This window comes from Pollicipes pollicipes, unplaced genomic scaffold (genome assembly GCF_011947565.3).
Source record: "Pollicipes pollicipes isolate AB1234 unplaced genomic scaffold, Ppol_2.1 Scaffold_7261;HRSCAF=8764_pilon_pilon_pilon, whole genome shotgun sequence".
Classification (NCBI taxonomy): Eukaryota; Metazoa; Arthropoda; class Thecostraca; order Pollicipedomorpha; family Pollicipedidae; genus Pollicipes; species Pollicipes pollicipes.
In genome coordinates this window covers 30257934-30270539 of record NW_023597054.1, presented here as the reverse complement: position 1 = coordinate 30270539, position 12606 = coordinate 30257934, and the positions used below count along the sequence as shown (strand labels likewise).

Sequence of the window (12606 nt, the reverse complement as noted above, 5' to 3'; positions counted from 1 at the left end):
GAGACGCAGAGAGAGAGGAGAGAGAGAGAGAGAGAGAGGAAGAAGAGAGGAGAGAGAGAAGAAGGAGAGAGGATAGAGAGAGAGAGAGAGAGAGAGAGAGAGAGACGATGAGAGAGAGAGAGGAGAAGAGAGAGAGAGAGAGAGGGGGGGGGGGATTATGAGAGACGGTTTATTAAGAAAAAAGCGAGGGGATCAGGTATGAATTCAAACTTCACTTGTGCACCATATCCCTCGACCATAATTCGGCATGGGTATATGCAGAGCAAAGCTGTAAATATTCTCGCGCTTACAAGATCCTCCGAAATAGCAAGCTATCAAGCTGGTAAAATGCAGATGTTAATGAAAGTGCTTGTTTGCTTGTTTTCTTAGTCGTGCACCACAGCAAACGTTTGCAGTGTGCGTGCACTCCACGTATTTCTGCCGGAGATCGTTACTCGTTGCTTCGAAAGCAGATATTTGTGCATTGAAAGACGCTTCCATTTGTTTTCAGGGCCCTGACTCAGAGGTTTTTTTCCTTCTGTCGGCGACGGTTGCCATTCTTGAGCGTTGCAAATGTGTGAAACTTTCCTGATAAAAAAAAACACAATGAAAATGCCATAAATGGCATATCAATATATTCGAGGGGACCTTGTGCACCGTCTTAATAAGTTGAGCCTCGGTGGCAGTGAGTCTGGCATGAAAACAACCGGTGCATAATGTTCAAACAATGGTCGAATATGCGCGACTTAAACCTGAGCAAGCTTCTCCTGCGGTGGATGGGACTGGTTTTAATGTTGGGACTTGATTATCGTGTTTAGCATGTAGAGAGATCTCGATCCCTTGGTTGCGATACCATCCACATGTGCTTGCCATGACATGTCCATTGCTATTGTCATATCTTAGAGCTTAGGCTTGGTGGCAGTTCGTAGGCTTTCCCACGAATCATGGTGTCTTGTTTTACAAAAGGTTTCTTGGCTATAAAAACATGGCATTGCACTTGCCTCGTTTGAAATCATGTTCTTTGCTGTCACCCATTCGCGTATTTTGTCAGCGCGTTCTTGCGGGTGGCAGTGCTGATCTACTCGGTTCGCTGGACACGCCTGGTATATGGCAAGATCATCCACGCACCACAATAGAGCCGGCTCTCAATTTCCGCAGCGGGGTCGTTAACCACCACCAGGAAAGCAGCCGGGTCAACCAGAGGGCCTTGTGGAGTGCCGCATGTTAATGTTCTCCACCGACTCGTGGTTCCATCTGGCATTTTGACTCGCTGCTGTCGGTCCTGTAAGAATGAACACTGTCATTTCGCATGCCCGGGGCGAAGTCCAATTGTAAGAATATTCTGGAAAACCGTTTCTTGGTCCACGAGATGGAATCCATTCTTAAAATGGTACATAACTGTAGGCAAGTTTCGTTTGATTTTTCTAACTCTATCAGCAAAACTATGCAATAACCTAATTAGATAGTGTAAGGTTAAGTAAGACACCTCCAATGTTTCCATATTAGCGTTTGCCTATGCTTGATTTTACGTTCGCCAGGATGGGGCGGAACATTAATTTTCTACAGAAGTTTGCTAAAGGTCTCCCAGCGATTTCGGTGATATTTCTCCAGGACAGAGGCGACAGCAGCTCCTTCCATACCGATGGAATGCAATATTCTTTCAATGGCTGACTAAGATGATTAGAAAGTGACGCTACCAGCTCTACAAAAAAATTCCTTTAGGAGCTCAGCATGCTCAGATGCCATAGCTGATAGGACACTTGCCGCGGCTACCTCAAACAAAATGGCATTGGTAGGCAGATAACGGGGAAGCACTTCTGTGTGTAGCGACCCGTACGCGGTGCGCGTTGCTGAAAACCTGATCCACTACTTCCGCTCTTGATTTGTGTCCTTGGCTTGCGCAACATCTAGGCTCTATAGTTTTTATCTTCGTTTGGTCAAGCTGGCTTCTTGCCCTGTGCCATTATCCTTCTCGGTTGAAAAACAACTCCCTGCATTCGTCTCCCGCACCACGCCGCTTTTGCAGCAATAATTTGGAGCCCTGATTTGCCTCCTCCTTGCTACCCTAGTCAAGTGACACTCATGCGCATGTGACTCGAGCTAGCGGACGCTGCAGGAGCTGGGGTCGTTCTTCGTCGTCAAAAGTCTGTCCGTGGTGATCAGGGTCACTGACAGCCGCTCCGGGCAGGCCGGTGCCGGGGCCAGGTGTGTAGTCAGCTTGATTCAGGCTCTCAGTGGGGCACACCGGGCTTTGTCACTATCAGGACAGCGCCGTGGGAGCAGGTCAAGCCCCCCTCAGGCTCCCCATGCGATCATGCATATAGAGGCCCTAGACCAGGCCCGGAGGGAGCCTCCTCCGAGCTAACGAGGGTGGTCCAGCTCGACCTATTCTCTTCCCCATCCTCTGAGTGTGGTACTGCCCCCGGAAAAGTTTCTTTTTTATTGCTTGCACCGGTAAGCAAACCAAAGAGACGAGAGCTGAGGCCTCATCTCACCCGCTAGCCCAGACCGCTCCCGGCCGCCATGTTATGCGAAACAACACCGGCTCGAGCCGAGTTATCGCGTGTTTGGGGAAGAGCGCATTCGTCACCCCTGCGCTGACAGACGGCCAGAACATGGCACCGGCTGCGCTTGTACCCGCACGTGCCTGAAACGATGATGAGCTTTGCATGTCGTCACCGCAACAAGGACGCTTTTCGGACGGAGGCGGGGAGATAAACGACCATGCTGGCGTCGGAGCATCGTTCCCAAAATCTATTAGCGTGAGTGATGGGTGCGCTAGCTCGGTCTGCTGCACGAGTTGCCGCTTATTCTTTGACTGTGGCTTCAGTAGACAACAGGAAACGCTTGCCGGATACACAGACACATTATTCATGAGTTTTCTCCAGCGTTACGTAAAGCCATGCATGCGTGCACGCACCGTAGCAGGGCTGACAGCTTCAGCAAGGCATGCTCCAGCGTTGAATTCTATTATCTCAAAGCATAACACACATACGAAAATTTCTGTAAAGATGTTAGCATGATATGTCATCTTTGCGGCAGAGCAGTGTATACTGCGTGGTACGTGTTGCGATGGGATTCCAAAGCGCTACAAGAACCCCAAGTGTCAGAACGTGAGTGTGAGCCAAAGTGACATTTTTCTAGCTGAAGAGTCAATTTTGACTCACTGTCTCGATGCTTCGAAAGATGATGATGATTGGTGTTATAGAGCGCGTCGGCTAGTGAGGCCGTCTTGCGCTCTCCTCACATCTTAATTAAACGGCGATTTCAGAGTGCTATTGAGGCGTGAGTTCCAATAGCGGTCAAGAACAGTACCGCATCACTTAGGTCTATCTTAGGACATTCACCCACAAGTGAAGTCAGGGCAAATTTACGTCCAAAGAAGTGTCGTCTGACAGCAACAAGAAGTACACATTCTACCAGTGCATCCCTGACAGAGAGAATCTCGTCCCACCTATCGCACGAAGGGGCGTCTGCTGCGTTGCTCAGTCGGGGTGAGTGCGTGCTATAACCATGGCCAATACGTAGGCGAGTCAATATGGCTTCTTCTTTCCTTGACTTACGAAATGAGGACGGCCAGTATACTCCCCTAGGTTTAATGGACTTGAGCTTGCCCTTGCTGCTCTTCTGACCCCACCTTGTCTGCCATTCTGTTGTAACGTAGAGTTTTATTGACGCGTACAGGTCGCTCGCAGGACTCGTACGGCACCGTTGGGCGGGCAGCAGGGTGGTTGCCTTCACAGCCTGGTCAGCTGATCCGTTTCCGGCCAGACCGACGTGGCTGGGAATTAAACCAGCTCTACCAGCTGGCCCCTCCGCCGCAGGCTGGAGAGTTTACTTACGGTTAGCTGCGCTAGATCTGTGTCTGCCGTCGATATGTTTGGATAACCAAAACCGAGCTCAGCGAGTCAGTAAGCACTGTGTACGATGGTAGGTTAACTTGTACAATGCAGTCAAGAAAGACAACTCAGGATGGCGAGAACTTCGGCAGTAAAAAACGGACGCCGATGTCGGTTGACGCAATCCGTTCAGAGGCTCGCGACGACACGAATGCCGCATCCGGCACCCAGGTTCGTTCTGGATCCATTCGTGTGCGAAGTGTCGACCGTCTGTACGTTGTGCACATGAACTTTTGAGATCCATCTTCCAGGCTCAGCAGCTCGCGTCAATCCCTTGCAGATTCTGGTGAGTGATGTGTCACATTTGTTGGAGGTAAGGCTAGCCCATTGGTTCTGCAATGAAAAAAAAATAAAAAACAAAAACAAAACACGAGGCTGCATTTGTTGTACATCTACTCCAGCGGTGCCGAGCCATTCACTTACACGTACTCAGAGGTGTTGCATCTTTCCTACCCTTCCCTGAGAAAAGAAACCTACCAGATCTGCCGAGAACATCGTGTCGTGCGCTGGTTTGCGTGTGAAACTGGTATATGCTGATAGCGCGCCGCATAGCTAACTAGCGGCGCCCCAGGTCCAGTGGTGACTCGTTGTCGTCTACGAGCAGGCTTGTCGTAGGTGACGTGCGGAACGCGCTGGTATCAATACGTTATCCCTTGATAATGAATAATGTCCAGCACCTTCCTGCTGGATTCGCGAGCCGAGTCGTTAGACTGCGCATGCGTAGTCGAATTTGAACCTGATCATTGAGCGATTACAGCATGATCAAAGCTTTGCGGTCTACTCCATACAACACAAACCACCTTAAGGGTGTCTAGGGACTTAAAACACCTAGTGCGGAGATTCTTGAAATGGTCTGTATAGGAAAGACGGCGATCCAAAACCAGACCCAAAAATTTGAAGCTATCGGCCATCGGGATAGTGCTGCCATGCAGGTCCAAGTCTGGGTCGCTGCGATGTTTCCTCTTGTGGCAGAAGTGCATGCACACTGTCTTTGTCGTTGATAGTTGTAAAACCGCTGGTGGAGCTCATTTGGTTGACTTTGTCCACTCAGAGCTGGAGTTGACGCGCTGCCGATGCCGTAGTGGATGCCACAACCCAAATGACAAAATCTTTCCACAACTAACGACCGTCCGACGTGCGCGGGCAGGGTGTCTCTTCGATATTGTTCACCGTGAGCGCAAGCGACACCCACGCCCAATATTCCTGCGAAACACGTGTGGTAGCGGTTGCCTCGAAAAGAAGCAGACCTTCGACTTTGTGCGCACGCCTGGAAAAAATGCACATTATGAATAGATGACGTCACACGATGTGGTCTGTTGGGGGACGCCCTCTTAACATACAGACGGCTCCGCCACAGTGCGGCCCGCATAGTGCGGCTCAAGCGGGACCAATGTTGCGGGACCAAGTAAAACCTGACTGCGGCTATGGAATACACCCGAAACGTTGTATACATATCAACATGCAACGAGGACGGCAGTCGAAAGCATCTTTCATCCGTAATGCCAACACCTCGCCCTCAACCGCTCTGAAAAATTCTAAACAGATTTTGCGATTCTCGCATAGCTTTTGCGGACACGCTCGACCCCGTGCAGTTTTTAACAGACACGTTCGATCCTGCACAGTTTTAACAGACACATTCGATCCCGTGCAGTTTTAACAGAAACGACAATGGTTCGGTTTTCGCAAATAATGTTGTGGACTGGCTTGAACTTCGGTTTCGACCTACCATTCTGAACTGATGGGCTTGAATTTGGCTTGGTGTTACGTGGTTTACAACCCATTGATTTTGGCTTCCATTTGGTGCGTACAAAACTCGAACCCTGGCTTCGGTGTCAGTCTCACGTTTATGAAATATGGTTAAGTTGCGCAAGAGCAAACTCTGCACAAAGGACATTGAGAGGAGATAAGCTGGTAGATATTTCTGGGGAAATGGAGAAGCTATCGAATGCAGAGCATCTTTCAATTGTGATTTATGTTCCTAAGACTTTGGCCACTGGCCCCTAACAGTTCTCGGTGTCCTGAAGAACGAACTATTTGGGAAAGTCTTGATGACGTTCAGAAAATTGATTTTCTTACCCCATTTCGGTCCTCCTCTATATCTTTGAACTTGCATCGGGGAAGTGTTTCCAAAATGAGGAAGTTAGATGTACGCGAGCAGTGCTCACAGAGAGTGCTCGCCGAGCACTCTCTGTATGATGGTGGAGAGCAGCACTCCTACTTACCCAACATTCTCCATACCCCCCTCCCCATTGGCGGAATCGTCGGTTTGCTGGCCGCCGTCCACGGCGGCCGCGTGGATTGCCGTGCAGCCTTCCTGAAAAGATTTGCTACGCAGGGAACAGAAAGCTAGACAGGCACGTCTTCGATGCAAAAGTGCGCAATGAATGTCCTCGTGGATGCTCAAGACTTGCGCGATTACACGACATGCCTGAGCAGTGTCGGCGTATCCGAGCGGTGGGGGGAGCAGCGGGGGCAAACTGCCCCTCATCTTTTGAGGCGGTGGCAAAAGTATCTTTTTGACTTCCCCCTCATAATTTCAGATGGTCCAGCAGAAACCCACGGGCATGTGGTATTGTTGCCGCGTCACTAAAGCAAACGAAGAAGGCCCATGTCTGGTCCGGAAAGGAAAGGCCCATGTCTGGTTCCGGTCCTCCAAGGGCCCATGTTAGGCTGGGAATGGTCCATTTTCAAGACGGGGAAACCTCATATCACTTCCAGGCATGGTGCAGGCCCATTTCTGGTCTGGAAAGAGCTCATCTGTAAGATCAAAAAGGCCCATCTCAGGGTCGGGAAATGGCCAGTCGTAGGTTTCAGAGAGGCCCATTTCAAGTCTAGAAAGGGTTTATCAGAAACTCAGAAGCCGCACGCCTCAAGTCATGTAGGGACCCAGAAAAAGTTGAGAAAAGGGAGCTTCAGGGTCGGAACGGAACGGGGAACTTAAGGTCTATCTCACTTTTTGAGCCTGAGAAGCGCCCATCTCTGTTCTGGGGTGGGTCCCATGGCAGACTCAGAAAGCCAGTGGCGTAGTACCCGCGAGGCGAAACTGTCCCCCATGTGACAGGAAAACGCCAAAACCTATCTTCCCCCCCCCCCCCACATGTCAGGTGGCCAAAATGGGGCCGCTGGCGGAATTGTGGAAAAAATTCGTTTGTTGCTTGTCATCCAAGTAAGCGTAGAGAGCCCATCTCAGGCCTCGAAAGCATCAATTTCAAGGCAGGAAAGCCCTATAACAGCTTCAGGCATTGACAAGTCCTTCCCGATAGCTCAGCTGGTTACAGCGCCCATCCGACCCACCCATCCGTGGCTGGATAGGTTCGAGTTGCTTCAGCCCCTCGCTGTTTGTCCTTAACAGATATGGCCTGCTGCCCTTGACAGTGGCCGCGCCAAATGCCAGAAGACGTCAGAGGGCAGGAGGGACCTTGCCGGCACACGGCACGGCGCGCATTGCGACACCAGAAGCTTCCGCCACTAGGTTCTTCCGTTGGCCTGAAATTGCATGATCAGATAGTACAGATTAGTGCTCACACAACAAACATTGCTTAGCATAAGCTCTGATCCCAGGAATCCATCCATTTAAAAGAATCGGATGGAACCTGTAAAAAGTTAGCTAATAATTTAAAAAACAACGCCTGGATCAATAGTATGCATGCCGTTGCAGTACTACAGCACACACGAGCAGCCTATTAAAGTTGCACACTAGTGCATTAAAAGTTGTTTCAAGGTCTACACCCACAACGAGGTGTGTTCTATGAAGGCAACACCGGGCTCGAAGCATTCGCACATATTTCGTAGCCGGCCCGCCCGCAATATTAACCTGCTGGACAGCCTCGTCTTGACTCGAGGCGTGAGAGGCGGCGCGCGCGGCCACAACAAGCCTCTTGCTGCTGACGTCTGTGCTGCTCACGTAGTTAGGTGATTTTGTTGGCCTGCTGGCTTTGGGCTTGTTCGCCGCTATTTTCCGCGTTATTAGCTCTTATGAAAGCCTGTTGGGATAAGAGCAATCAGAGGAGGATTCGCGACCCGCCTTCCGGTCGACTGGCCGGCAATCGCCGATGGAAATGGGGCCGGCCGCGCGACGCATGCCGATCTCGGGCCGCAGGTGGGCCGTACGAGACGGCCGGACGGCGGCTCAGCTGCCCCCCCCCCCCCCCCCCCCCCTCCCTCCCTCCCCTCCCTTCTGCCCCGGGCCCCGCACCGTGCGGACCGACAGCCCAGCCCCTCTCTAATCTGGAAACCGCCGCAGGAGACGTTCTCAAACACGACGACTTATGAACATTATTTACAGCTGACGCCGCCGACCACTCATTTTCTTTTGACTGTATTCAGCACTCTGCCGTATTTCTGGCAAAGGACTGGTCACGTGGTAGCAACGCCCATCGCAATCCGTTTTATTGTGGTTAGACGTGTATTTTAACCGATATGCCCACTGTAACTGTTAACCTATTCATGCGTGAAACTTGACTGTTAGTAGAGAATGTAGGTGCATCCCCACACTTCACAAGCTTACCCGTAGCTAACCTTGTGAAGTTTTGGGGCCGTAGATTCGCAGACCTAAAGCTCAGCGGTATTGTGAGGAAAGGCGGAAAATATATCATTTGTGTCCACAGCAATGCTGCTATCCAATAACTTTGTATCGCCTCAGTGACTCGGCCGCCGCGTGAGTTGCGGCCAGACTTTGTCACTGGTGACGAGTGGGGGGGGGGGGGGAGGGGGGGTCTTTCTGATGCGCAGGCGCTACGTCGCACGCCCCGTTTAGAATAGGATGTTTGCAAAGCGTGCAATCGAACATACGGTGTCATGAACTCCCACACAGTTAAAAGTAGTTGCCCCAGATTTAAATGTGGTTTTGAAGTGAAAAAGCCATTTTGAAGACCCATCAGTGTTCTTCATTATTCTACTCTTTACAATCCAAAACCTAAGCTCCTCTAGTCTCTCAGCTACACATCCGCGAAAATGGGAGGAAACGTATATCGGGAGGGTATTTCAGGGTCATCTTGACATTCATGACGTTATAGTGACGTCATTCGAATCCCGTCATTCCATAAGCCATGCGACGTTTGAAGCCAAGAGAAACATAATTGTTGAGGCGTTTCATATCTAGCGCTTGTGAGCGCCATTTCCAGATATATCGGCCGTCGATTGGCTCTCAATCAACGTTGTTCGGGGTGTGAGGATATAATTAAACCATGACGCATTGCGGAGATATTTACTAAACAAAAAATTGTACTGTCTAGAGCAGTCCTACACTTAAAAAGTATACAAATCATTATAAGTGAGCTTGTTTCATCATGTCTGATGCTTGCCTCAATGTTCTAAAATGCAAAACATTCCCTGCAATGTAAAAAACAGCTATGATAATTTATTCTTGTGACGAATTCATAGGCTATTACGCTTACATAAGCAGACGTCCATTGACATTATGATCATTTGCGGAGACGTTAACGATCATTCGTAAGCACGTCTTCCACTTCCACGATGGCCTACGCGTTATTCAACAGGCGGGACCACTGTTGAGATGACCTTCTCAAACCCCTCGAGCTGTGGTGTTCTGGCCAGCTTCCGCCAGCCGATCAACGCCTGGCCAGCCCGAAGAAAAGCACGTTCAATTCGCGGCTGTTGGTGTGGCACAGGCGCATAGGGATGGGCCGCACTCTAGAGTCGTTATATCTATACCAGTTTCCAAAAACTGCTGTCTCTTCATCTGGCAGGTCCGCTCTGTTCTGTTCGTTGTGCGTGGCCACAAACGCTTCCGTGACGTTCGACCCAGGTCGGGGCCTGAGCCCGCCGATCCCGTGCAAGACGGAACAGGTACGATTACATGCCTGCTGTGACCTTTTCCCAAAGAAGAAGTGCTTGACGGAGATGAAAAGCCAGTGGATCCCATGTGCCAAAAGCGTCGGAAGAGCTAAAAAAAATCCCGATTCAAACGACTTGGTCACAAAGTCGACGCAACTGACGCGTGACCGCAGGTGAGAAGACCCGTTGTGGATCTGGTCGAACCGGGCATTTTTTTTTTTTGGTGGTTTCTAAGCAGTCGAACGAGGACCTTTTGCAAGAAAAATGACTTAGGTGCAAAATTGAACTAAATAGCTTAATTGTTAGTCATGAAATCAATCAAAAGGGATAATTTCGAAACAGCAGCTTTGTGCTCCAAATCAGGCACGCTGAATTGGTTATGAGCACATACAGTTAAATTACTAATGGAGAGGTGACGGTGGCCCTTTAACCCAAAAGTCGATATGCGGCGATGTGACGCCGAGCAGCCTGACAGCAGCGGCACGCCACGGCGACCACCCGCGCAACCAGCGACCGCACTGTTGGCCCGACACGGCAAACCGCCCGCACAGCCAGCGACTACACTGTTGGCCCGACGCGGCGACCGCCCGCACAGCCAGCGACCGCACTGTTGGCCCGACACGGCAAACCGCCCCGCACAGCCAGCGACTACACTGTTGGCCCGACACGGCAACCGCCCGCACAGCCAGCGGCCGCGCTGTTGGCCCGACGCGGCAACCGCCCGCACAGCGACCGCACTGTTGGCTCGGGAGCTAGTCTTTTGCCAACTGTGCAAAACTGCAAGCAAAACAGCACCCATGCCAGAACAAACAGTGGCCCTAAGTGGTTTACCGCATGCTGGACGGTGACGCTCATAGTTTACGGGAGCGCTGCGCATGGTCCGAACACAACGCGGATGGACCTCAGGCTGAACGGCGTCTGACGGGCGCGCGGCTGATCGTCTCCCCTCAGCCTCGGCCCAGGCTGGAGAGGCGGCAGGGATGAGGTCCGCTGGGTCGACAGGCATATCTCGTTTCTGATCGTACGGCTGTGCACGAGCTAACTTCTGGTCAAATATTTGCAGAGTCATTTGCTGCGGCTGACATATATCCTGGGTGTTGGCAAAACCATTAACAAACACTCGGACCTCTATGTCAACATGCTGATGACCCATTACTAAGAGCGATGTCCATTGGCCGCTAACGCGATGGCCAGCCGCAGATCGGTGGGGTGTCGAGTTGGGAGAGAGGGGTCAAAGGCACGGACAATAACAGCGTCATCCAGCACGGCCGGCTCGCAGCACGCTCGCGCTGATGATCCTCGCCGATTGGACATGCTCGACCATCCACGTCTCCCCACAGCTCTTCGCACCTAAGATTTAATGATAATATGCGTCGATGCTGTGGTTGCTGCTCTAGTTTGACGTTGTCCTGTGCCGGCAGCATAGGCGCCGATGCTCAGGGCTGCTTGGGACGGGTGTGGGAAAGAATGGATGACACTCATCTACTATGCGTAGAGAACGGACAACGGTTTGCATATACGATCAAAACCGGAGATACTGCACGGTAAGTTCTCTCTACACTCAGTTTCCCCCGTGCCGCTGTGTGGCGTGAGGTGTGTTAACGCGTGCCTCGTGGAAAGTGCCCGCGTGATACGAGGGTGGCATTGGCCCGCCACGTGCGCTGACCGCCTCCTGCCCGAGGGTACGTCCGTCTCGGTGACACGCAACACTGGGAACGGGCCGCCGTCAGCGTTCCCACGATCACTGGAAGCCGATCGATCTAATAAAGAGGCACGTGGAATGTGATCGAAGGGACCACCGGGCTCAATTGAAGGGTACGCCTCTGAATTTGAGAGGGAGGTAGCAATTATTTACGGGGCTGGATACAACTTCCCGACCGGGTTATATGAACCAGGCGGCTTAGCCTAGCTTGCTTAAAAAGGCAAATATATTCAAAGTGCCTTTTAGCTTCTCACTGGCACTCTTCCAAATACTGGAAAAGGTCGAGGTCTGTAACTGGCGTGGAGTGGCCGTGCTCCCCCCCCCCCCCCCCCCCCCCCCCCCCCCCAGGACCCCCGCACACTCCCGGATGGCGATGACGTGCCAGTGCGCATACCACTCATTGCGCGGCAGCCACCGACCGCTGACGACCTGAGCCGATCAGCGGCGAACGTCTGCCGGACGCCGCAGCCATTTGCCACTCAGTGACAGCGAGGCCAACAAGCACGTCAACAGGAGGCTACCTGCCCCGCTAATCCCGGATGTGTCGCGTGCCGGCGGCGGCGCTCTCTAATGGAGTCGGTCGAGCGGCGGCGGCGCAGGGGCGGGAGCCGGGCCGAGCCAAATCGGCGGCTAATCCCCCGGTCGCCTGACGGACGGCGGCCGTACCATGACAACTCTTGCCGAGCCTAATGGCCGAGTGGAGCGACTTGGTGCGGCGGTCCTGCGCGCCCGTCACGGACGCCACGACCGATTGGGTCGGATGGGGAGCGGGGCTGGCACGCGGCCGCCGCCGCCCGCTCGATTGAGGGCTCAGGCACGCACAGTGGCGCACCCAGGAAGGGAGAGTGGGAGACTGCGGCCTGCGGTATTTTCAGCTGAATTCATTATGAACATGACAGTGCATCGATTATATCGATGCATCCCGGACCGTCATCGGGAGAGTGTCACTTTTCAGCTCGCAGGCCTGCATCTTAACGGTGGTAAGAAAAGCTCGCGAGGCTTCGAGCAGGAGAAGATTGCAAGCCCGAGGGATTTGGCGGCTTTCCATTCTAGATTGACAAATTGTGCATACCCTTTTTCTTTGAAACGTTGTATTTTGTTCTAATTTGCGTGCCGAGCTCATCAAACGAACGGTTGTAAATTAAACTGCATAGCGTAAACCTGCAGTTTTCTCTCACATGTAGTTTCGTATCAGCAGTTTGGCATGAGGCCAGCAATAACCGTTCACTG

General features: G+C 52.0%; 1 protein-coding gene across 1 annotated transcript in view; it reads left to right on the top strand.

The window, feature by feature from the left end:
- LOC119111287 (uncharacterized protein CG3556-like) overlaps positions 1 to 11100 on the top strand; it is a 24340-nt gene extending 13240 nt beyond the window's left edge. The window contains exon 3 of the mRNA XM_037235104.1: positions 11096 to 11100. Within this exon, the coding sequence (XP_037090999.1) occupies positions 11096 to 11100 (5 nt within the window). The remainder of the gene's footprint in view (positions 1 to 11095) is intronic.
- Positions 11101 to 12606: the final 1506 nt, after the last annotated feature.